Source organism: Phoca vitulina, unplaced genomic scaffold (assembly GCF_004348235.1).
Source record: "Phoca vitulina isolate PV1807 unplaced genomic scaffold, GSC_HSeal_1.0 scaffold26, whole genome shotgun sequence".
Classification (NCBI taxonomy): Eukaryota; Metazoa; Chordata; class Mammalia; order Carnivora; family Phocidae; genus Phoca; species Phoca vitulina.
In genome coordinates this window covers 22,876,000-22,901,795 of record NW_022589729.1, presented here as the reverse complement: position 1 = coordinate 22,901,795, position 25,796 = coordinate 22,876,000, and the positions used below count along the sequence as shown (strand labels likewise).

The 25,796-nt window shown below is 36.4% G+C and overlaps 1 protein-coding gene across 6 annotated transcripts in view; it reads left to right on the top strand.

Annotated features, from left to right (window-relative positions):
• The window catches only part of CAMSAP2 (calmodulin regulated spectrin associated protein family member 2), a 112,151-nt gene that overhangs the window by 82,495 nt on the left and 3,860 nt on the right, over positions 1–25,796 (top strand). The window contains exons 5-16 of one of the 6 annotated variants that reach the window (XM_032422414.1): positions 743–787; positions 3,758–3,899; positions 4,199–4,338; positions 11,370–11,463; positions 13,072–13,165; positions 16,086–16,165; positions 16,455–16,524; positions 16,920–19,137; positions 21,278–21,414; positions 21,870–22,090; positions 23,089–23,188; positions 23,919–24,034. In XM_032422414.1, the coding sequence (XP_032278305.1) occupies positions 743–787; positions 3,758–3,899; positions 4,199–4,338; positions 11,370–11,463; positions 13,072–13,165; positions 16,086–16,165; positions 16,455–16,524; positions 16,920–19,137; positions 21,278–21,414; positions 21,870–22,090; positions 23,089–23,188; positions 23,919–24,034 (3,457 nt within the window). The remainder of the gene's footprint in view (positions 1–742; positions 788–3,757; positions 3,900–4,198; positions 4,339–11,369; positions 11,464–13,071; positions 13,166–16,085; positions 16,166–16,454; positions 16,525–16,919; positions 19,138–21,277; positions 21,415–21,869; positions 22,091–23,088; positions 23,189–23,918; positions 24,035–25,796) is intronic. The other 5 variants (XM_032422415.1, XM_032422416.1, XM_032422417.1 and 2 more) reach the window with 5 other exon arrangements.

The window sequence follows — 25,796 nt, the reverse complement described above, 5'->3', positions numbered from 1 at the left end:
TCAGTAAATGTTTATTCAGGGCTGTTAGAGATTGTGCTAGGAAATACAAAGATAATCACAAATTATTCATATTAACTGAAATTATGAGTTTATTCATCATTTTAAAGTAAAATTATATTCTTTGGGATACCTCTAGATAGTAAAATTAATAACACATATTCTCTTTATATAAGTAGCTACGTGCTTTAGAGACTGTAAAAATCTTAGTAGGAATTGCCACTATCCCATTAATTAAAAGAAATTCTTCATATAGTTGAAAGAAATGATTATCTTGTTCAAGTTTACAATGCTATTTGCTTTATTCATACACTTACTGATATAGTCTTCTTTTCTCTTTGGAAAGAAACTGCCATATCAGACTTGGTTTACTAATGTCTAAGCATTATAATGACTGCAAATCCAGCCCTGGAATCTTTCTACTTCCCTTTTGTGATACAGATTTACTTTTTAATATGATGTGTGATTCTAGAACTTGGAAATAAAATTCTCTGCTGCCGGAGTACACAGATATCCTGAGTATCTGAAAAATGAATTGTTGTGTTGGGAGAGGAGATGATGGGAGGAGAAGGTGGAAGTCTTTATCATTAGGAGCCTATATATTTTAAAATATCAATTAACATTTAAAAATATGAGAACTATAAATTTGGAACTCCACTCTCAGAAGCTTTACTGTCACTTGTTAATTAAAAATCATTCTGATGAATTTTCCCTTTACCTTTTGCTTTCCCTTTTTTCCCCACTGCTTTCTCTGAAGTCTCCTTCCAAATGGTTTTGGAAACTGGTTCCAGTAAGTTTGCCCAGCTACTTCAGTTTGCTCTCCAGAATTGTAGAATGGTATCGTTTATGTCTTGCTGGTATAGTCATTTCATATAATTCTGTTAGTTACTGCATTGAGATTGGATTTTAAGGTATTTGATCATAATATAAAATAAAAAGATTAAAAAATCTAGCCAAAGTTTGGATTAGAAGCTTTAAAAGTAGTTTAAAGCATAAGCATTCTTTTGTTAGTCCTATTGATATTTACAGACTGCCAGTAACTAGGTTAAAAACATGCATGGATAGAGATTCTTACTAGTTTTAATAACTTTAGGAAAAGTAAATATGAATTGCACATGTAAATTACTTGTATTTTTAAATCTCTTCTAAGGAATCATTTCCTGAGTTGTAGGGTACACTTTTTGTGTGATAAAAAAGTGACATTTTCTCAGTGGCCATACCAGTATTGTACCTAAACTATATTTGGTTCTGATTTGACCTGAAGGGTTGTTCTTTAAGGATTAAATCTGGGTGGTTAGACCACTTAAGTATTTTATACCCTCAGAAATAAATATATAATTTAGAAATACACTATAGTTTTTGGAAGGTAGAAAATACGATGCCCCTTTTAAATACCAGATTTCTCAGTTTGTAGAAAGAACAGGGAATGTTTCCGTACAGCAAGTTTATAAAACCATATAATAAGGTCAAGTATAAAAGATGACAACTTTCATGAACTTCAAATGGGAGTTGTACATGACTTCAAGATTAAAAGTTGATTTACCTGATACATCTTTTAGGATGTAATCTTCAGGAAAATGTTTTAGCATGCTGCTCATAAATCCCTAATAATCAGTCTATTCTAAACCATCTACATTTATTGCTAAAGCCTTATAAGGCTCTGTGTATGTGTGTGTGCCTTGTATAGAAGTGCTACTTGGCAGAGAGCAGTAGGACAAATCACAATTCAGTTTTTTATTCCATGACCCTGGGCGCTCAACTCAGTCCAGTTCAGATTATAGGCTGAAAACAGGCTACTCCTAGAGATCTGGGAGTTTGGGAATGAGCCCAGCCAGCCAAGTTAGAGGATTTCTAAGAGGGAGACTATTTTGTTTCTAGCTGGCCAGAGAAAGGAGTGTAAGGATCTAGAACTGTAGCTTACTAAATGTGAGAAGGGTAACTTAAGGCTAGAAGATGCTACTGGTTGATTTCTTCTTTCTCACCCTTCCCTTCACTTCTTCTCTGCTATTTTTTCATGTTTGAATTTTAAACTCTACTAGCAGCAAAGTGAGGAAGGTTTCTAAGGATATTAAAATCAGTAATCAGTTAAAGAATTTATATAGTGTGTGTACGTAATTTTTTTTGAATATAGGTACTCTTGAGTTTGGAACATACCATTAAATACATATGTCTAGTGTGCACTGATTAAAAAGAACAAGCTCTCTGAGTATTTCAAGAGGAAAAAAATGTTCCATGAATCTTGTTCTTGGGTAGCCAAAGAGAAATAGGAATAAATATTTCTTTCTTCATTAATGCATATACTTTTCTGAGGGATATCATTTAAAGGAAGTTTAACCTCACCACCAAATCATAAATGTTCCCTTTCAGTAAATTATTTTTCTGTTTTTATTCTCACAAAAGTATTTTATTTCATAATTATATATATATATTTTTAAAGATTTTATTTATTTGACAGAGACACAGCGAGAGAGGGAACACAAGCAGGGGGAGTGGGAGAGGGAGAAGCAGGCTTCTCACAGAGCAGGGAGCCCGATGCGGGGCTCGATCCCAGGACCCTGGGATAATGACCTGAGCCGAAGGCGGACGCTTAGCGACTGAGCCACCCAGGCGCCCCTCATAATTATATTTTAATTATAAAATATAGATAACCAGTTCAGATGGAGTTAGAAGAAAAATTAGTTTTGGTTACTTTTAAAAAACTTTAAATACCAGTAACCAATATAATAATAAATTTTTCTAATAAAATACTTCAGTATGCATTTTCATTAAGTCTTCAGCTTTGTTTTCTTGGCTTTGGGAGAGCTGACAACTAATAACAGACAAACCTTTAGTTATTGCTTACTATGTCCCCAGCAGTGTGCCTAGCACCTTACTTCATCCTTCAGTGGTCCTATCAAGTAGGTACTATTATTATCCCCATTTTACAGATGGGGAAACTGAGAAATGAGAGTTTAAGTAATTTGTCCAATATCACAGAACTAGTAAGTGGCAGAACCAGGATTTGAACCCAGGTAATCTGACTTAAGAGCATGTTTCATTTTTAGAGAACTGTCTTATAAATTTGTATCCAGTCACACCAAGCAGTCCTTAAAAAACAAAGATTTCTTCTGTTTTTCTGAGAGGGAGCAGAAATCCTTGTATATGCTCTGTTATTGGTGAATGAAACCTCAGTTGGGTTGGTTTTTTCAGTTTCAAAGTTGTTACATTTTATTTACGTTATCTTAACATTCAAATACCAAACCAGAATATTTTGGTGATATTCTAGTTCCTCAAAGTGATGTTTCTTATTGCCAAATTTCCTGTAAGAATAGTATCGTATTCTTATACCTGCTCCCCAATTTTGAGAACTCTTATAATTCTTTATGCTCTAGTAGTACTCTTGCTCTTTGCATATAAGAACTTGTAGTCTAAATTAAGTCCAACATTAAAATAAATGAATTTTATTATCTACAAAAGAACATAACTGATGATTTGGATACAAAATGTTCAGAATCTATTTTGTGATGCTTTTATATTTAAATATTTAGCCTAAAGGTCATGTAAATTGGCAATATAATGTTATATTAAGTACTTTGAAACTATAATGCTGTTGCTCTGTATTTTACTTTGGTAATGTCTAGTATTATTTAGAAAAGAAGGATGTTGCTGAATAATTCTCATCTCTCTTGGCGTATATTACTGGTACATTAGAATCTACAGTGCTATTTTTTTCCTGTATATTGTTTAGTATTTATTTTCATCTTTTTTTTTTACATTGTAGGCTCGTTATAGGAAGGAGCAGACATTGCTCAAGCAACTGCCCTGCATTCCATTGGTAGAAAATTTGTTGAAAGACGGTACAGACGGCTGTGCTTTAGCTGCTCTTATTCATTTTTACTGTCCTGCTGTTGTCAGATTAGAGGGTGAGTGTGCCAGTGAAATATTTCTGGGATTTAGACAGGTGGGGACAAGTATTGAGACAACAGTATTTAATAAGTAATGAAGGCTTAAAAAAAATTTATATATAATCCTGAGGAAGACAGTTTAGTAAAGCAGTGCGAAGTCTTCCTGTGTAGCAGCCCCTATATTTATTTGTATGTGTTTGTAAAACAGATTCCACGTAATTGTGTATTTGTACTAAGCCACTAACTATAAAACAGATATGAAATGTATATTATCAAATTAACCCACAGTCATCACCTTGCTCTTTTCCTGTTTGAAGATATTTGTTTGAAAGAAACCATGTCTTTGGCTGATAGCCTGTATAACCTGCAGCTGGTCCAAGAATTCTGCCAAGAATATCTGAACCAGTGTTGCCATTTCACCCTGGAAGATATGCTGTATGCTGCTTCATCCATAAAGGTGAATTAAATAATTCTTGGTGTTTTTGTTTTGTTTTGAGGTTTTTGAAAAAAAATATAACTAGATATATAAATGGCATAGTCACTATAAGCTTACAAATTAACTGTAGTATCAGTCAAAAGAACTTTTGGAGAAAGTTTTATTTTTCTGCTTATTTTAGGTTTTAACGCACTGTTAGCTACAGGTTTCTTTTACAAGACAAAACTAAACTTAAAAGTTGTGGTACAAAACTGCCTGTTGTCCTAAAGTTAGCAAAACAGAGGATAAGCCACTACATGTTTCTGAATCTTAGATGCTGTGATAGTGTGCTGGGAGCATAACGAAAGTTCTGGTCACTTTCAGCATTCAACAGGACTGTGGAATGTGGGAAGAAGGAATCCTTAAGGTCCCAGGACTTGAGACAAAACCTAGGGAAAGACAAAGGGATAGGAAAATGTTAAAATAGTCTGGAAATGAACCTTTTAAAAAGGAATTCAATTTCATGAATTTGTCCCCTTGCTTCAGAATACCACACACTGCCTGTGAGCTGTAGGCCACTGCTCACTGCGTTCTTTCAAGAAATAGTTATTGAGCACCTAGTAGTGTTTGGGCTGGTTGGGATAATTAAGTGAACAAAACCAACATCCTGTGTTGGTAAGTTCCATGTGCCGGTGGAACTTACTTTGTAGTGGTGAAGAGAGACATGTGTCATGCGTAACTGCTTCTGAGCTGCAAGTTAAGCAGTAGCCGCTTGTTCCAGAATTTTGTGATGTGACATAGTACCTTGGTATTCCCAGCAGCTCATAGCTACAAAGTTCCTTCATATCTCTTACAGACCTGCCTAAAGTTTACCAGTTCTGCTTTAGGGTTTTAAGGATGGATAATCTTATAATAGATTTTTTTAAGTCTGGCTGAGAGGAATAACTTTGTATCATTCTACTCACAGTTCCAATACCAACTTTAATAGAAACTGCTAATGGACCCCTCTTACCATGATACTAGTGCCTCGTGGTTCTTGACATTCTTACTTTCTGATCTCTTTTTCCTTCACCCATTTCTGGATCACCACAGGTAGAAGAAAGAGCAAAAGGTAAAGGCCTTTCCAAAATGAGCCACTATTCCTATTGACCCAAAATGGGCCCACTCCCCACTACCTGACACATCAGAAGAAAAACATTCATTTATTTTGAAGGTTCTACCTTGCCATTTTTATCAAAATGGAAGATAGGAAATAACTATTTCCATATATATCTTGTTAATGCCTGCTCCGGCACTTGCCTTTTAAAAAATTTAAATATTACCTCTATAATCTCAAAGAATTCATTTCATTAAATACATTGAGACATAAGATCAAGTACATTTGTTTAAGTTGCTTACCTTGGAATTCCAAATAATAATATGTAGCCCTGATGTTTAAATTGACTTAGTCTGAGCATGATCTACATATAAAGACATTTTCTTAAATCAGGCATATTTAAAATAGATAACTGACAGATACACCTGTCAAAATGGCTAGAGTAAAAAAGAAAAGAAATAAAAGTATTGGTGAAGATATGGAGAAAAAGGAACCCTTGTGCACTGTTGGTGGGAATGCAAACTGATAAGCCACTATGGAAAACAGTATAGAGAGGTTCCTCAAAAAATTAAAAATAGAATTTAGTAATTCCACTTTGGGTATTTACCCAAAGAAAATGAAAACACGAATTTGAAAAGATAGGTGCACCCCTATGTTTATTGCAGCATTATTTACAATAGCCAAGATATGGAAGCAACCCAAGTGTCCATCTACAGATGAATGGATAAAGATGTGGTGTATACGCACACACACACAAATATTACTCAGCCATAAAAAAAGAATGAGATCTTGCCATTTGTAACAGCATGGATATAGACCTAGAGGGTATAGTGCAAAGTGAAATCAGTCAGAGAAAGACATATGACTTCACTCATATGTGGAATTTAAGAAACAAAACAAGTGAACGAACAAAAAGAGAGACAAATTAAAAAAACAAAACCAGACTCTTAAATACAGAGAACAAACTAGTAGGTTGCCAGAGGGAGGTGGGTAGAAGGATGGGTGAAGTAAAGGGGATTAAGAAAAAAAAAATAGGTAACTGTCTACAGAAACGGCTTTGGTCACTTTCTATATTATTTATTAAATTATTAGAACCACAACTTTGACTTCCATTGAATATTTTAAGACTAATAGTTGGAAACAGTTCATCTTAGGAGGGACACAAAGTATTTTTATAATATAGTCAAGCTGTTTAAAGGAAGAAGGTGTAGGTATTTTTTACTGATCCGGAAAGCTCTCCAAGATGTTATTAAGTGAAGAAAGTGGGTAGCAACCATTATAGCATGATGTAATTTATATATTAAAAACAATTTTTTTCTATTTGTATGCATATCTTTGCATAGAAAAAGGTTGATTAGAAGGATAAACACAAAACTGTTAACAGTGGTTTCTTCTGAGTGTGATATTAGGATTTGGGGGAGAGTAGTTGAAGCATTCTTTATATTCCATGTTCTGTATATATGTATTCTTCTGCATTGTTTACATTATTTAAGAATGTTAATATATAGTTGCATGACTGTCTTAACTAAAAGGAAAGAAAGGTTTTAAATGAAATTTATTTGGTATCATGGCTAGAATATGGTAACAGATTGATTGATTGCTGTTTCATCATCATAAATTCAGAAAGAAATGATCTTTATAAGCTTTGGTTACTTGGGAAAACTATCTCTTACTATGCTGACATCTTGTGGCCAAACTTAGTATCTTACCAAAGTATTTTTTTCCAGCTTTATTGGATATAATTGACATACAACGTTGTATAAGTTTAAAGCATGCAAAATGATTTTACCACCAAGGATTAGCTGACACCTGTCATATCACATATTTACCATTTCTTTTTTGTGGTGATCTACTCTTTCAGCAACTTTTGAGTATACAATACAGTATCTCATTAACTATAATCATTGAATTCCCAGTTATTCACTTATAACTGGAAGTTTTTACCCCTTGACCAAAATCTCCCCATTTCCTCAGCCTCCCAGTCCCTGGTAAATACCACTCTATTCTCTGTTTCTATGAGTTCAGTTTTTTTAGATTTCACATATAAGTGTAATCCTACAGAATTTGTCTTTGCCTGACTTATTTTACTTAGCGTAATGCCCTCATGGTCCATCAGTGTTGTTGCAATGGCAGGATGTCCTTCTTTCTCATGGCTGAATAATATTCCACTGTATATGTGCACCACATCTTCTCTATCCATTCATCTACTGACAGACATTTGGGCTGTTTCCATATGTATCTTGGCTATTGTGAATAATGCTGCAGTGAACACAGGAATGCTGATTTCTCTTCAATCCTGTTTTCAAAAAGTGGAATTGCTGGATCCATATGGTAGTTCTATTTTTAATTTTTTTGAGGAATTGCCATACTGTTTTCCATAGTGGCTGTACCAGTTTATATTCCCACCAACAATGTACAAGGGTCCTCTTTTCTCCACATCCTCGCCAACACTTGTTACTCTTATCTTTTTGATGATAACCATTCTAACAGTTGTGAAGTAATATCGCATTGTGGTTTTGATTTGCATTTCTCTCATGTTTCGTGATATGTCCTTAAAATATTTAGTTGAGTGTTAGTATTTTTCCAAAAGATATAGACAGCTTTCAGTTAACTATACTAGTAGAGTGGAACCTAGGACCAATACTTTAAATATAATTTTATACTTTGGCTTTAGAATATATCCTCTGGAGGTAAGTATAAAGAAAAATTATAAATCATGATGATCTTATTACCAGAGATATTCCTCCTTGTCAACAGTGTGGTATTTTGCCAACTGATCTTTTTTGTTACACATTTATTCATTCATTTATACATTCATTCAATTAAGTATGTATTGGTCATCTATTACGTACCAGGCACTGTTTTAAAAACTGAAGATAGGGGTGCCTGGGTGGCCCAGTCATTAAGCGTCTGCCTTCGGCTCAGGTCATGATCCCGGAGTCCTGGGATCGAGCCCTGCATCTCCGGCTCCCTGCTCGGCGGGGAGTCTGCTTCTCCCTCTCCCACTCCCCCTGCTTGTGTTCCCTCTCTCGCTGTCAAATAAATAAATAAAATCTTAAAAAACAACAACAAAACTGAAGATACATGGGATGCCTAGGTGGCTCAGTCAGTTAAGCGTCTGCCTTCAGCTCAGGTCATGATCCCAGGGTCCTGGAATTGAGTTCCGCATCAGGCTCCCTGCTCAGCGGGGAGCCTACTTCTCCCTCTGCCTGCTCCCCCTGCTTGTGTGCTCATTATCTCTCTCTGACAAATAAATAAATAAAATCTTAAAAAAAAAATCTGAAGATAAAATGATGACCATGAGCTTTGTCCTTCTAACTTAATAGTCTGATGGGTAAAATGAGGAACTCTGGAGAATGTGGTATTAAATGAAACTGGAGAAATTAAAATTAAAAAGGAACCCAATCATGTACCCTCTACCCTCTTGTAGCCCATAGTCCCATTTCCCAAAAGCAGTGTAAGTGGGGGGAGCGGTGCTACATTTTGAAATTTTTGTTTGGCCTAATAGTCAAATAAAAAGCTATTGTGTTCTAAACAAAAAATGGAAACAGTTTGAATCAGTAATTATGATGAAGATGGAGAGAAGTGGGTGGATTCCAGAAATATTCAGGATGCAAAATTTGCAGGTTTTGGTGATGAACTGGATAGGAGGAGGGAGAAAGTAGGAGGCATCCTTGATGGTTGCACATTGGGATAGTGATGCCATTCAGTGAGGTAAAACCGGAATAAGGTCAGATTTGTGGGGAAGATCACTAGTTCAATTCCAGACATTTGAGGTGCCTTTGAGATATCCAAGAGAAAACCCTCTCTTGGCCAGTGCATATGTAAGTACAGTTAATACATTTGGGAGTCATTTGGTAGCTGATGAGCATGGATGGCAGTTTTCAATGAGGGGAGACATCAGGAGTATCAAATGCTGCTGAGAGGTCAAGTAAGATGAAGACTGAAAAATGTGTTTGATTTAGCAACAAATGACTTACTTAGGTGACTTGAGCAAGTGCTGTTTTGGAGGAATGATGTGCCCTATACGCCAGACTGGAGTGGATGAGAGCGCCAGAAGGCTGAAAGGAGATTGTTAGCATAGGCCTACCTTAGAGAAGTTTATGAAGAGGTAAGAAGGTGGGAGTGAGGAGAAACTTACTGAGTGGTTTTGTTTTGTTTTTCATTTGGGAGATTTGAGCATGTTTAAAAGCTAAGTAGGAAGGATTCAGTTGAAGGGAAGAATATATAGGAGAAAGAAATAATTAAGAATGTAAAGTTTCTGACGGGAAGTTGGGATGGAATCCAACACACAGCCTTTGGGATTGTGAGCATTCTCATTTCCTTTCTAAAAAAAAAATCACAAATTGTAACAACTGCTTAAAATAGCATTGTCTATAAATGTTTGAATATTCTGGGAATTTATAGTTAAAAGCAAATGCTGAAAATAGGAAACCTACCAAATTCTGTTCACCATTATGCCTTATCTTCTATAACATTCCAGACTCCTACATTCAAACAACTACTGACGAGTCCACTTAAATGTCTAATGAATATCTCAAAGCTATTAACTCAGGATTCCTTCCACTACCTATTTATCCCAATCTTTCCCATTTCATTAAATGGTACCATCAGTTGCTGAAGACAAAAACCTGAGTTACCCTTGATTCGTCTCTTTTCTACATACAAATTAGCCTTCTCGAACTATGAGGTAAAAGATGAATATTTGAAAGTTACCAGCTTAAATATGAGAAAACAGAGTAGATGAACTCTAAATGAGAGTATATAGAGCTCTGAGGATTATTCATCATTAACAGGTAGGAGTGGGGCACCTGGGTCGCTCAGTTGTTTTAGTGTCCAGCTCTTGATTTTGGCTGAAGTCATCATCTCAGGGTTGTGAGATTGAGCCCCTGGGCAGCTCCTCGCTCAGCAGGGAGTCTGCTTGAGATTCTTTCCCTCTGCCCTTCCTCACTTATGGCTCACTCTCTAAAATAAATAAATAAATCTTAAAACAACAACAACAACAACAACAAAAAAAAACGGGAGGAAGGCATGGTATTGGAAAACACCCATATTTCCAATGATAATTTTCAAAACTAAAATTTAATATGAAATAAAACCTCATTAAATATTAATTTGATGATAATTTATTAGATGCCAAATTTAAAGGTATATTATTTTAAATAATTATAAAGCAGATTTTGTATAGTGTTAATTTTTAAACTTACCAGATGCCTACAATTAAAGTAATTCTTCATGTTTATAGCTTTTATGATGTATGATCCTAAAATATAAGCTTGTTTTAGAAATGTGCTTTTGAGGACCCTCAGTCTTTTCTGATAATTTTAAGATATTTTAAAAATTATTCACATTTTCAAATATAAATCAAAAGGCAAAGGACATTGTTAACTTACTAATAACTTATCAAAGTTAGGTTGATAAATTGTATAATGCTTCTGTATGTACATTTCAAAATTATTAATTAGCATAACGATGTAGAGTCTTTTTGTTATTTAGTGCCTGGATTACAGTTGAGTTTAGCATCATCAAGCACATGGATACCTGATTAAGTTTTGGAGAAATTTCTAGGGATCTGGAAAGAGCTTTTTTTTTTTTTTTTTTTTTTAAATGATAGCCACTCTTCAGAGCGTCAGAGGCTGTTTAAGTTGTTTGTATTGTATTGACTTTGGACGAAGAGTGCCTTATACGTTATCTCAGAGTTCTACGGTTAGAGGTACCCATGCCTGCCACATAAATTGGACTACTGTTCTGGAAATATAGAGAAAAGCAGCAAAGAGGTTTTGCATAGCTGTTATAAATTTTACCTATAAGCACTAATATTCTATCCCAGATTTAATAGCCTAGATTAGATATACTCCAATGAAGGAATGAGATTTAAACCTATATTTTAATAGGTAAAACAATAAAATTGTATTTGTCATTACTTTCTGGTCAAATCTTACCTGATTTTTCTCCTTTTCTTAACTCTCTTACGTAGAGTAATTACTTGGTGTTCATGGCAGAGCTCTTCTGGTGGTTCGAAGTTGTGAAGCCCTCGTTTGTGCAGCCTCGTGTCGTTCGTCCACAAGGAGGTAGTAGGTGTTCCTGGGAACAAACAAAATGGAGAGTTTATCTAACCTCCCCTGGTTATTCCATTCGAGGGAATCCTATTATTGTTATAAAACAGCTATTAGCCTTGATAAATTCTGAATATTTTAATATTTAAAGCTACTAAATTCTCTATGAGACAGATGATGTAGGAGAGAACAGCTCTGAATTTGAAGCCTTATGTTGTGGAATTTTTAGCTTTAACTCCTGGCCTACTTTCTTCTCTTTGCATCTTTTACCCCCATCTCTAGCTTTTATTCCCTGTTAGATGCTCAGTTTTTAATATTCCTACCCAGAATCCACTTAAATGATGTCTTGGCTTTAACCTACAATTTGAATTGACCATTAAACCATAAAAAGGTTTATATATATATTTTTAAGTCCGGTATGTTTTATGATTATTATATATCATGATCTATTGATTGCGCATAAGAAAACTAAAAAATAAAGGGGTCACTGTAAAGATCCCTAGAAATAAAGAACAAAAAATCTTCCTGCATTTTCTCTAAAACAAATTTTCCTTTGCTTCCATTATGAAACCAGAGGTTTATTTCTCTTGGGGAAAAAGGATTTTAAATTATAAGTTTAGCTCCACTAAAGAACTTTTCTTCCAGCATAACTACGGGACCAGTTCTTTCTGCTGCTAATGGCTGTCCTGCCAAACACAAAACATGATTATTGTGCTTCCCAACTACTTAGCTGCTTTCCTTGGCTCCAAATTTTGGTATTTTTCTCACCATTACCCTTATTTCTCCTCTATCTCCTCCCTCTCAAAAAAATTAAAAGAAAAAGATCAGGAAGGAGGAAAAAATATGTAGTCAAGAGAAAGGCATGTCACCGTAGTGAGTAGAATGAGCTTGCTTCCAGCGTGCCCACTGCATCTCAGGCAAAATTCTGTGAACTATGCAATAAAGAGTATTTCATCTGTTCCATCTCTAAGCTGCTTAGGGCAGATTCTGATTATTGAACCATTATGTATCAAAGTACCTACAAAGAAGTTAAGATCCTTCCCTAAGGCCATGTAATAAAGACAGGCGTCTTCAGTAATTATCATAAACAATATTTGTACAACTTTTTACAATTAATATAGAATTTTCACTTACACTGTGTTCTGTGATTTTTATCTGTGAAGCCCACTATTCAAAATATTCAACAGCTATTACATTAGGTCTCAAAGGCAAAACGTAAATGGAGTCTTCCCCAGAGTTATTTACAAAAATATGAACTCTACAGGGGGTTTAATTATTGACCAGTGAAATTCTGTCTCTATTAATTGACTACCAGAATATCAACTATTTCATAAACAAAAATTACCATATATAACTGAAGTTCTATGAAAGCCTTAGCAAAATTAGACACTCAGATTTATTTTTAAATATCTGTATTTTTTGTTAGGCCTCCCCCCACTTCCTTCCCCCCAGTTAGCCTTAATCAATTTTTTAAGCCAGAACTTGAAGAGTTTTAAATTTTACCTTTGAAAATTATTTAAGAAGAAAATTCTCAATATGCTACAATAGGAAAATGGAAGTTCTTGAAATAATGGTAGAAACATGCTAAGTACATAATTTTGAGGCTTTTATCTTTTACTGTAGCTGAACCTGTGAACGATATGCCTTCAATTCCTGTCTTGAATGCAGCCAAAACAAACATCTTGGACAGTTCGTGTAGTTCTGACTTCACTTCAAGGTAGAGTCCAGAATGACTTCATTTTCACGGTTTCCAGTCCATTTGCTAATGAAATCAAAATAAAATTTCATTAGTTTTTAAAATTTCAGTTGGACTTTGAACTAAGTAAGTTTTAACTAGCTTACAGCATGTATTACAGCTTGTTTTAACTTAAATGTAATTGAATTTACACAGAAAAGAATGTTTCATAAATAGGCTTTAATGAATCATACTCAAAAGTGGGAGAATACATTCTGAGGTTCAAATAACCAACTTAAAACCAAATTTTTGCTGTAAAACTTATTTATCATTGAGAACTGCTTAAATGATAGGCCTCGGGGTGGGGGGAATTTTAAATTTCTATTTGGGTTTTTAAATTTTTTTATTTTTTTAATCTTTGGGGTAGTTTCCCTTGTTTTGTTTGCTGGTTACTGTAGCTAAACAACGATCACAATAGAATGTTTATTGTAATACTGAATCTTTATGTTTGATGCTTTAGTTCTTCATATCAGGAACTGAATTGAGAGCAAAGTAAAAATTTACTATCAGGATAATCCTGACTTCTGACCCAAACATATGATAGACACATGAGTTTGTTTAAAAATGTTTTTCAGCAGATCCTATAAGTAGTTTTTTATGTGTATTTATTAGAACCTAAAATTTATATTGACTTTGGACTCCTAATTTATCTGTTTAAGTTTAAAATTGTTATATTTTGCAGTGTTTCAGAAATCCAAGCAGATCCATTAAAACTACATTTTAAAAATGATGAACAAGCAATTGAAAGTACTTTCTTTATGAATTCTTGGCTTAACATAAAAATATGAACTTGTACTGAGCTGTCACCCACTTCACACATTTAAGAAGTTTTCTCTCTCAAGTGGGTGCTAATGGGTGTAAAACTGGAACCTTGACAGAACCCTTTCGGTACTCTTACTGCCTCTGTAGGGCTTCTTACCTCTGGACTGGCTGATGTCTCTAAAGTCCTTCCTACAGATTAAGAAAGCATTTTCCTTCCCTACCCTCTGATTTACTACTATGGATTGTCTTACTACGTCCATTAAGTTTTCTATTCTGTAACTATGCCTGAGATTTTACAAAAAGAGGTTAAGTTAGGATATTGCTGATCTAGGAGCTTCTCTATATTTTTTCCTACAGGAAACTTTTTTCTACACATTAATTTTCTTGGTGTTTTCCTGGGTTGATTATATAGTGACATTTCCTTCCTTGAAAATTTAGAAAACATTCAGTATTCTAGGTTATGACTCTTGTACTATTAAATCTTTAAAATCTCTGAAACTTTCTGCTTTGAGGCTAGATTATCCCAAAATTACTATTTTTAGGAACCTTAGTTGGACCGTCTTCACATTTCTGACAGTGGAAAATGTCTTAAGGCCCTCTGGAAGAACTCGTCTCTTTTCTGTTTCTCAGATATCTCAGTGGCTGCCCTTACTCATTTTTCCTAGCAGATGGATGTCTAAATTCTTTTCCTTGAAGAGACAGTGTGTAGCTGACATTCTAGGATCCTACTAATCCTCTCATTTCTGTAAGTCCCCACATGGTCCACTGGAGTTCTCCCACTGTAGAACTTTTCAGGAAGGAGTAAAAAGTTCCCACTCTTCCTGAGAATAATGCAGTCACATGTACAAATGTGAGTGACCCTAATGAAGTTGTGAGGGGAAAACAAAGGAAGAAGACAGGCAAAGCAAAAAACATTTGTAGCAGCTAATCCACACACTTGACCACTAACCTGCTCAGCAGTTACACCAGGTCAAAATTTTCTATGCGGATGTGAAAGTGAGGCAATTCATAGGAATTTAAAACACTTTAGCCATTATCTGGAGAAGAAGAGAGTGAATATATTTTAATTACTAACTTGTGTATCTTCAGGATTAGCCTCCTATCATAGATGTAAGGGAGAGTAGAAACAGGGGCAGTGATGTTAGAGGGAGGGATAACAGAAACAAACATGATAGGGGGCAGGTGAGTATTTCCTGATAGTCCTCTGAGAGAAAATATGTGCAGTTTAGGGGCGAAAGGCACACGGAAGCAGATAAGCATTTGCTTTGGAGACAAGGTTATGCAAGTTTTCCAGGTATTGTTGCCTTTAGAAAAGCTCACTGATTAAGCTTTCATTAAATAGTAAGAACACAATATTGTTGTTTCATTTGCACTTTTTGGTTGACTTGTTCATGTTCTCAGTTTACAATAGCCAAAAGATAATGTCATTTGAAGGGGGCTACAGAAGTCACTACATAACATCCTGTTCCCCAATTTATTCTCGATTGGGGGTTGGGACGTGTAACTTCTGCACTTGACTATAAGGTAGGCTACAACAGACTTTAAACTTGGAGAAAAATTAAATTTGGGCCAAATGTCATGATAATTTGAGAAACAGACTATCTCATCCCCTGAATTAATTCGAATGGGGTCGAATTAAGAAATAGGAAAGCTTCCTATCTTTATAGGCATTGAGGTCTTCAAGGTGCAGCTCAATATATTAATACTAATTTTGATGTAACTGTTAGAGATGTACAGACACAGGTCCATGAGCAGGGAGGCTGTCAGGATCTTTTACAAGGGTTTATTATACCTGTAGTTTCTAGAGACTTAAATATTTCCAGCTGATGACTTTCATTTAACTTACTCATTTGTTTTTCTATTTGTAAAATGAAAATAATATGCTGTATCTTATCTCACAAGGCCATTGAGGTGTGTATGAAAATATTTCAGGCTCTTTGACTAAAAGATATAAAATACATAGAGATACATATACTCACAGCCATGTTTGGTTTAAACAATGTGTTTCCTTTTTTTTTTTTTAATTTAGGATGCAGAGTCAGAGGTGATAATGTTGTTTCTAATTTCAGCCATTCTGTGTAAAGTTTATATTAAAGAACTAAAACATATTAAAACATTTTTAATTTATTCTACATTGCAGTGGGGAAGGAGCTGCATTTACACACTCTCATCATTTGCCTTCTAGACATTCACGCTCCCAAGCTCATTCTTCAGCTTCAGGTAGTATTTTTGAAAAAACCTAGGTTAACTGGGAAATGATTGAGAATAAATGTAAATAAAAATACCTAGTCTTTTTTTTTTTTTTGGAAAAGTGTTAATATATACACTAAAAGGTTGATTTGTTTCTCTCTGCTTGCTTTTCTTAATAAAATGATCTCTATTTCTCCGTATATCCCACCTACTTACTTTTTAGTGCTCTTAATGAATCCTGAAATATTTGAAATCTGTTAAGCTGTAAGTTAAAATTTTTTACATACTTTCAATGACTTTTTCTTTTTCGCATTTGAAGGAGGAATTAGAAGGTCTTCATCTATGTCCTATGTTGATGGTTTCATAGGGACATGGCCCAAAGAGAAAAGGTAAACAAAGGGAATTATTTTTAGTATATTCACATCATCAATAAATGCTATTTATTGAATCACTATATTGTACACCTGCAACTAATATAACATGGTCAACTATACTTCAGTAATTAAAAAAAAGAGAGAAAGAAATGCTAATTCTTTCTATTTTATTGATAGCCAACTTGCAATTAGTACCTCACTTTGAAAAGGGCAATGTAGGCAGATGACTGAGAGTTCAAAGGGGCTAAATGTTAAAGGTAGCCCAGTAACCCTACACTTACCTTGAGCACAACAGGATTATGAGAAATGGGAAAAGAAAGGAAGTATAATTTTAAATACTTGTTAAAGGGTATCAAATCATTTCTTTTCTGGGTGTGTTTAAGGATTTTTTTTCTTTAAATGTTTTTTAGATCATCAGTGCATGGAGTTTCATTTGATATTTCTTTTGATAAAGAAAATACTGTACACAGATCCACTCCAAACCGAGGAATCACTCGTTCTATTAGTAATGAAGGACTTACTCTGAACAATAATCGTGTATCTAAAAATATTAGGAAAAACTTGTCCTTTAAGCCAGTAAATGGAGAAGAGGAAGCAGAAAGCATTGAAGAAGAACTTAATATAGACTCTCACAGTGGCCTCAAATCTTACACGCCCCTTAATACAAATGAACTAAATTCCAATGAGAATATTCATTATAAGCTTCCAAATGGAGCTTTACAAAATAGAGTGCTTCTAGATGAGTTTGGCAATCAGATCGAGACACCAAGCATTGAAGAAGCATTACAAATAATTCATGATACTGAAAAATCTCCCCATACATCTCAGCCAGACCACATTGCTAATGGCTTCTTTCTTCATAACCAGGATATGAGTATCCTAAATTCAAACATCAAGCTAAATCAGTCTAGTCCTGATAACATAACTGATACAAAAGGTGCCTTGAGTCCCATAACTGATAATACTGAAGTAGACACTGGAATTCATGTTCCTTCAGAAGATATCCCTGAAACCATGGATGAAGATTCTTCTTTGAGAGATTATACTGTAAGCTTAGACTCTGACATGGACGACGCATCTAAATTTCTTCAGGATTATGATATTCGAACCAGCAACCCCAGAGAAGCTTTGAGTCCTTGTCCAAGTACTGTAAGTACCAAGTCTCAACCAGGTAGCAGTGCTTCTTCTAGTTCCGGAGTTAAAATGACCAGCTTTGCTGAACAGAAATTCAGGAAACTGAATCATACTGATGGGAAAAGTAGCGGGAGCAGTTCTCAGAAAACTACGCCAGAAGGCTCTGAACTTAATATTCCGCACGTGGTTGCTTGGGGACAAATTCCAGAAGAAACAGGCCTTCCACAAGGCCGGGACACTACCCAGCTGTTGGCCTCTGAAATGGTGCATCTTAGGATGAAACTGGAAGAAAAGAGGCGTGCTATAGAAGCCCAGAAGAAGAAGATGGAGGCTGCTTTCACTAAGCAGAGGCAGAAGATGGGAAGGACGGCATTTCTTACTGTGGTGAAAAAGAGAGGGGATGGCATTTCCCCTCTTCGAGAGGAAGCAGCCGGTGCAGAAGATGAGAAAGTGTATACCGATCGAGCAAAAGAAAAGGATTCACAAAAGGCTAATGGACAGAGGAGTAAGTCTCTGGTGGATCTGAAGGAAAGCATGGAGAATCCTCAAGCCAAATGGCTGAAGTCTCCAACCACACCCATTGATCCAGAGAAGCAGTGGAACCTGGCAAGCCCCTCGGAGGAGACTTTAAATGAGGGAGAGATCTTAGAATATACAAAGTCCATTGAAAAGTTAAATTCATCTCTCCATTTTCTACAACAAGAAATGCAGCGCTTGTCACTTCAGCAGGAGATGTTAATGCAGATGAGGGAGCAGCAGTCCTGGGTGATTTCACCTCCTCAGCCCTCTCCACAAAAACAGATCCGAGATTTTAAACCTTCCAGGCAGGCAGGCCTGTCGTCAGCCATTGCACCCTTCTCGTCAGATGCCCCCCGTCCTACCCATCCATCCCCACAGTCTTCCAATAGGAAGAGCACATCTTTTTCTGTTAAAAATCAAAGGACTCCTAGGCCAAATGAATTAAAAATAACACCTTTGAATCGAACGCTGACGCCCCCTAGGTCTGTGGATAGTCTTCCTCGGTTACGGAGGTTTTCACCAAGTCAGGTTCCTATTCAGACTAGGTCATTTGTATGTTTTGGGGATGATGGAGAGCCTCAGTTAAAGGAATCCAAACCTAAGGAAGAAGTTAAAAAGGAAGAAATTAAAAAGGAAGAACTGGAATCCAAAGGACCCGCGGGACAGCATGTACATAACCCGGAAGAAAAGGAGATCAGGCCTCTTGAGTCAACAGTTTCTGAAGTCCTGTCCCAGCCTATCACAGAGACCGTCCGACTGACGCCAAATGAGGACCAGCTGAACCAGCCTGCAGAGCCTCCTCCTAAACCTGTTTTCCCACCTGCTGCTCCTAAAAATGTTAACCTGATTGAAGTTTCCCTCTCAGATTTGAAACCTCCTGAAAAGGCTGATGTATCTGTTGAAAAATATGATGGAGAAAGTGATAAAGAACAATTTGATGATGACCAGAAAGTATGCTGTGGATTCTTTTTTAAGGTAATACTAATCTTCATCGTTCTGGGCATCATCATTAGATGGGTTTGGTTTTAATTGATGTGCTTACATCTTTTAATAGTAGTCCCTTTTGTTACAAGCCTGCCACTAACCCTGAAATATATTTTGGGGCTCCCCTTGGTGGACTGTAGTAACATCCAAGCACACTGAACAGTCTTCCTTTCACCAAGGTCATGGTACATGTTTAGATATGCTGTTTTTGCTCCTCTGCCTCTCTCGCTTGCTTTTACAAAAGCCTTTTAAAAAAATGTTAAGCTATTTGGATCTCTTCCAAGAGTTGTCAGTTTGTAAAAAGCACATAATTTGGCATTGCATGTAAGAATATTTTAGTTTTTTTTTAATTTTCTTTCCTTTTATGTTTTGTTTCTTAAAAAATTTTTTAAGGGATGCCTGGGTAGCTCAGTTGGTTAAGTGTCTGCCTTTGGCTCAGGTCATGATTCCAGGGTCCTGGGATCGAGTCCTGCATCGCAGGGACCCTCCTCCTCCCTCTGCCTGCCACTCCCCCTGCTTGTGCTCGCTCTCTGACAAATAAATAAAAATAAAAATCTTAAAAATCTTTTAAAAAAATTCACCAGACATAATCTTGCAAGGTGAAACATTTAAAAGTAACATATATAGTTTGAACAGAAATAGCTCCTTTTAAAAGCATTGGATAAAGGTCTAGCATATGACTCCTAATCTCAGTATTGATATTGTATACAACGTACTGTAGCCAGCCAACACAAATATTGAACAATATCACCTTTTGATGGTCAAGATCTTAAAATTTATCATAGGTATTAGAAAAACAAGAGCTTAGTATTTTTAAATTTTTCTCCTAATTACCCATTTTCTTCATCTTTGTTTTCCTGTATTTTCCAAATTACCTATAGGAAAGAATATTTTTTTAATAATCAGAAACATGTGTATGTGTTACTCTTGTTTCTTTTTTTAATTAAGGAACTAAAGATCATCTCTGATCCTGTCTAGCTCCACAATTTGGAATACAGAGGAAAAAAACACTCAACAGCATCAGTTTATAATTTAAGATTTTAAATTAAAACAGCAGTCCTACTGGAATAAGAACCCAAGAATACTGAAGTGATTACAATCGCTAGTTTTACTTTTGCTCATTTAATATTGGAAATTTGTAACTTATTTTAAAGTTGTTCTCAGGGTAATTGCCCTTTAGCCCCTTTTAAAGTTTAGAAATTTGAACGTGAGTCATGTTTAGTCTCTTAGCCATGTAAAATGACTAATTTTTAATAGAATGCTACTGTAGACATGAGTAGATACAGTTTACTAATTTTAGAGACCCTGGCTACCTCTGTTCCTTGCAGAGAAAGGAAAACGGAAGGGAGAGAATCCTTCAGGGTGAAACAGGCAGCATATCTGTACCTTCATGTCCATTCTGTCATGTGGCAGTGGTTTCATTTATGTGATATAACCATATAGCTAATTTTTGGGTACTTTTACTTGAGTTTTCTTTATTGAGCATGTATTTTAAATACAATTTTTAATGCAATTTTTAAAAAGATTTTATTTTTAAGTAATCTCCATACCTAACATGGGGCTCAAACTCATGACGCTAAGATCAAGAGTCGTGTGCTCTTCCGATTGAGCCAGCCAGGTGCCCTAGTTTGAATGCAATTTTTAAAATTGAGGGAAAACTCCCTGCTTTTAAGTTATTTATTAGGGTCCAAAAAAAACCTCCACCCCCTTTTTTTTTTCCTCGTTACGGTTGTTCTTTGCAAACTTCCTAGGTTTTGTAAACATGTTATTAAGTAAGTTTAAGTGTCCTTTGGTAGTTGATAGAACTGTTACCACTTTAATTCACCTTTTTAAAAAAAAATATTTTATTTGAGAGAGAGCGAGCGCACAAGGGGGGGGGGGGGGGTCAGAGGGAGAAGCAGACTCCCCACTGAGTGACCTGAGCCGAAGGCAGACACTTAACCGACTGAGCCACCCAGGTGCCCCTGATTCACTTCTTCCTTCATAATTTCTGGAACATGTCCACATATGGTGGGATTGGAATAAGGATGACTAGATAGTTTGAATTTTCAGTTATAAATGTGACCACAATTGAAAATGAGAATATTGGTGCACACAACATTACACGTTTTTCAATGAAATCCATGCTTAGGATGACCAAAAAGCAGAAAATGATATGGCAATGAAACGGGCAGCTTTGCTGGAGAAACGACTGCGGAGGGAGAAGGAGACTCAGCTTCGGAAACAGCAGCTGGAAGCAGAGATGGAGCATAAGAAAGAGGAAACGAGGTAAAGGCTAGGGCCGTGCGGGCCCTGGATCTGAGTGCTGAGGGTATGCAGCCGGGCTGTGCTTTCTCAGGGATACTTAACAGCTTGTTCAGACGTTTGCAGCGTATGGAGACAACTGAATTAATGCTGATTTCTGGTGCTCTTTACAAGTTAATTTATTTTCCCAAAGTATTGGTCGCTTGTACATTTTTATCCTAAGTGCATTTCAAAGTAACGTTCTCCAGAAACATTAATTTAAAAAAACTTCACTGGTTTTTACACACATATTTTTTAAAAGCAGTCATTTACTAATGGTATGTTTATGTATATTTTAATGATCTAAATTATCTCAAGCATATTTTAAACAAATCATTTTTTCCCAAGGTGCTGAAATGTAATAATTCTCCCTTCTCGCATCAAAGCCATACTCCCTCTTTAGTGTGCAGAATAAGAAATTCAACCATTTGGTTTCTTAGGCGTAAAACTGAGGAAGAGCGTCAGAAGAAGGAAGATGAGAAAGCGCGCAGAGAATTTATCAGACAGGAGTATATGAGGCGAAAACAACTGAAACTAATGGAAGACATGGATACAGTAATTAAACCCCGTCCTCAAATAGCAAAACAAAAAAAACAGCGCCCAAAATCTATTCACAGAGATCATATCGAGTCTCCCAAAACACCAATAAAAGGTCCTCCAGGTAACACAGCTTATTATGAAGAGTCTGTTCATAAAAAAACACCAGCCTGGTTTGTCATACTAACTCGACTGTGCTTTGGTATGCTAAATTGGATACACAATTTGAGATGATGCATGCTCCTAATTTGGAAAACCAAAATGAGCAAATGTAGTTTTTTATGACTTAAGTGTGTTATGTGTGCATGCATATATTCAGTAGAGCCAGTGTGAGTGCTAGAGCATCCAGTATAAATACTAACCTGTCAGGGAGCTCTGCCCTCAGATATAATCTCTCTGAATTGTTAATACCGTTTCCATACTTGTCCATTTAAGGATAAACATTGTATGCATGGAAATACATAAACACATTGGTATAATAAGGAATATAAAACCAAGAGTTCATGAGTCCCTCCTTTAAGACAGAAATGGTCAAACGTCCAAATCTATAATTTTTGGAGTTGAGAGAATGTATCCTAAAATTCAGCACACATACTCACTTTTTAAAAAAATATATATTTTATTAAAACTAAACCCCATGGAAAACTTTAGAGAATTCCCATAGTTACTTTAAAACTGAGGAAAAATAATACAACATTGACTGTTTAAAGAGAACTCTGCCTTTTCTAGCCAACAGAATTTTTTGATACCTAGTACTGGCTAAAATTAGTAAATTAATTTCCCACATAGGAATTAAATATTCCTAAATATATTTTATTCTTTTTGTTAATTTCTTTTGTTAACTTTTTTCTTACAGTTACAATATCAGTGTCTCATATTACCACTTTCCTTTTGGAATAAATCCTAACAGCAATTAGTTTTATCATTATTTCTTAAAAGTAGGTACACTGCTAATTTTAAATAAATTGTGCATATATGCATGCAAGCATACTGTGTGTTTAGAGTAAAAGTAAAAAAAAAAGAAGAAACTACAGAAGCTCAGTTTTCATATGCTGGTGTAATCTAATGAACAGACTCTTTTCTACTTGCTCCTTTTAAATTTCTAATTTTGTTTTTATTCAGGATCACGAATTTATCGTGTTTTTTCAGTCTCTAGCCTTTCTTTGGCATCACTGAACACAGGTGACAACGAGAGTGTGCATTCAGGCAAGAGGACACCAAGGTAAATCCATAATGTGAACATTCTTCACAGAAAAGAATGTTTCCAGCAATTATGTTGTATTTTATAATGAATGAACAAATTTTTATAGTTTTGCTGACTGGACTGTTTGTGTTTCTGTTAAAATAAGTTTACGTATAAAGAGGCTATTCATATTTGACTGTTCTTTATCTTTTATGATTACTGACATTGATAAGATACTTTTTATAAACTATAAAACATTAACAGTAATTGTTGACATGGTTGTGGTAAAATCATAGTGTGCAGAAATAGCACATCATCTATATAAGTGCCAGCCTCTCTACTTTCCCCCCCTCAGAATAATTCCAAAGTAGGCTGCCTAACTTGGGAAAAATCCCTTTTGTACTCTCTCTCTCGGATGTAGATTAGAAACTGAAGTTCTATTTCATTATGTCACGCTCTAATACCCATATAGAAAGAGAATGTGTGTAGTGACAGGCATGAGTTCTGAGCTGTGATCTTTGTATCACCATCCTGTTGCGGTAATTGCCAGTTTTCACGTGGGAAAACACTGATCCTCTCAGTGAGCAGGTACGTACGGAGTGCCCGTTGTGTCCAGGCACTTGGATGTATAGCTGGAATAAGGCAGCTACACCAGCTTTTGATTTTTAAGCTTCTAGGTTGATTTTGGTTGGTACTTTCACATATATCCCTTCTGACCCCCAAATATTCTTCTGTTTGAGACATAAAAAATGTTTTATTTACCATTTAGATCCGAGTCTGTAGAAGGCTTCTTGTCTCCAAGTCGTTGCGGCAGTCGAAACGGGGAGAAGGACTGGGAAAATGCATCAACGACTTCTTCAGTGGCTTCTGGAACAGAATACACAGGTCAGGGTCTGTATTTTTAGGGAGACATTTTAATTTAACACAGTCATGAGAACAAATACAGGCTATCCTAATGAAAGTTTCATGGGCTCTTCTCTTGGTCTAGACACGGGGGAGTCTGATCAAGAACACAGAGTGCAGATGAATCCTTTCAGGGAGGTCAGTTTCTGTGATACGGTTGCACTTAAGGAGGCAGTGACTTGTCCCAGATGAATTGAGATCAGTTTCTAAACAAAATTAGCAGTACCACTACACCTCATCCCTCTACTTCTTTTTTTAAGATGCTGACCATATCTGTGTTCTGGTTTGGGTCTAAAGAAGTTTTAGAGAGGTTCCATCAGCAATACATAGGTCCTGAGTACTGAGAAAAGGCTAGAATCCACAAAGGCCTCTCTAACATTGGGATTTCAGGTATCTAGAGTTGTGCATCTTTAAAATGTATTAAGCTGGGGTAGGGGCACCTAGCAGGCTCTGTCTCTTGATCTAGGGGTTGTGAGTTTGACCCCCATGTTGGGCATAGAGCCTACTAAAAACAACAACAAAGTATGAAGGGGCTCTAAAAGATAAGAGTGCACTGGATCCGGGAAGGCATCCAGCCTCACATCTGATCCTCTTCCAGCCTTTATTTGGGTAGGCATTACTGAAACAAAAGCAAATTGAACAGAATGTAAGACACTTGAAATGAAGCAGGAGAGAAAAGAAGAAACGTGAGCAGCCATTGGGATCTAAAGTGGAAAGGCATAGGAGGATGTGCAGGGGGAGAGCAGGGGCAGTGGAGACTGCCTCCGTCCACATGTGACCCACTAGAAATGGAAGCCCCGTGAAGGCCTAAGGAGGTTAGCACTTGCACTTCACTCCTGTAGCCAGTGGGACAGCCTTTAATGCCAGGAATTGGATGGTATATCCTTGTTTTTCCCTCTGCTGCTCTATGTAAGTTCACTTAACAAGCATATTTGCCAGGCACTGTGTCAGACCTAGAGCTACACAGTGGCAGTGGCGTGCTGGACTAGCTCCGACCATAGGGCTCTCGAAACTGTTAAACTTTCAGGAATTACGCCAGCGGCAGAACCATTGGTAGCTTGATAGTAGCCATGGTAGGAGTGATTTATATCACAGAAAGACATAAATGCTGCCAGTCAGGGTTGGTTTCTCAGCTCACTACGAAGGGTAAGGACAGTCCTTGCCTTCCAGGACAGAGATGAGTCAGTATGAAGTAGGGAGTCTGTACTCTACTACCCTTCCTAGTAGGAATCTTCCAGGAAAATGGCAGAAGGTACTTCCGTTGCTTTGCAGACCGAGGAGTAGAATTGGTTAAAAAAAAAAAAATGCTTATGGGGCGCCTGGGTGGCTCAGATGGTTAAGGGTCTGCCTTCGGCTCAGGTCATGATCCCGGGGTCCTGGGATCGAGCCCCGTGTCGGGCTCCCTGCTCAGTGGGGAGCCTGATTCTCCCTCTGCCTCTGCCTGCCGCTCCCCCTGCTTGTGCTCTCTGTCAAATAAATAAATAAAATCTTTATAAAAAAAAACAAACAAATGCTTAAAAAACTCAGGTATGTGGATGAAGAAAAAGATAAAGCTTTTTCTTGTCTTTTTAAAAGCTATAATTACTCATGGGCCCATTCTGCTTTAAATTCACCAGTAACCTTAGCAGACTTGAGAAAGAAGGTGAAGCAGTGTGGCAATTAACGACCTGTCTGATTTCTAGCACTACTGTCTCAGAGCAGCCTTGGCAAGGTCCTTAAGATGTCTCCCTGTGTGGATAAAACA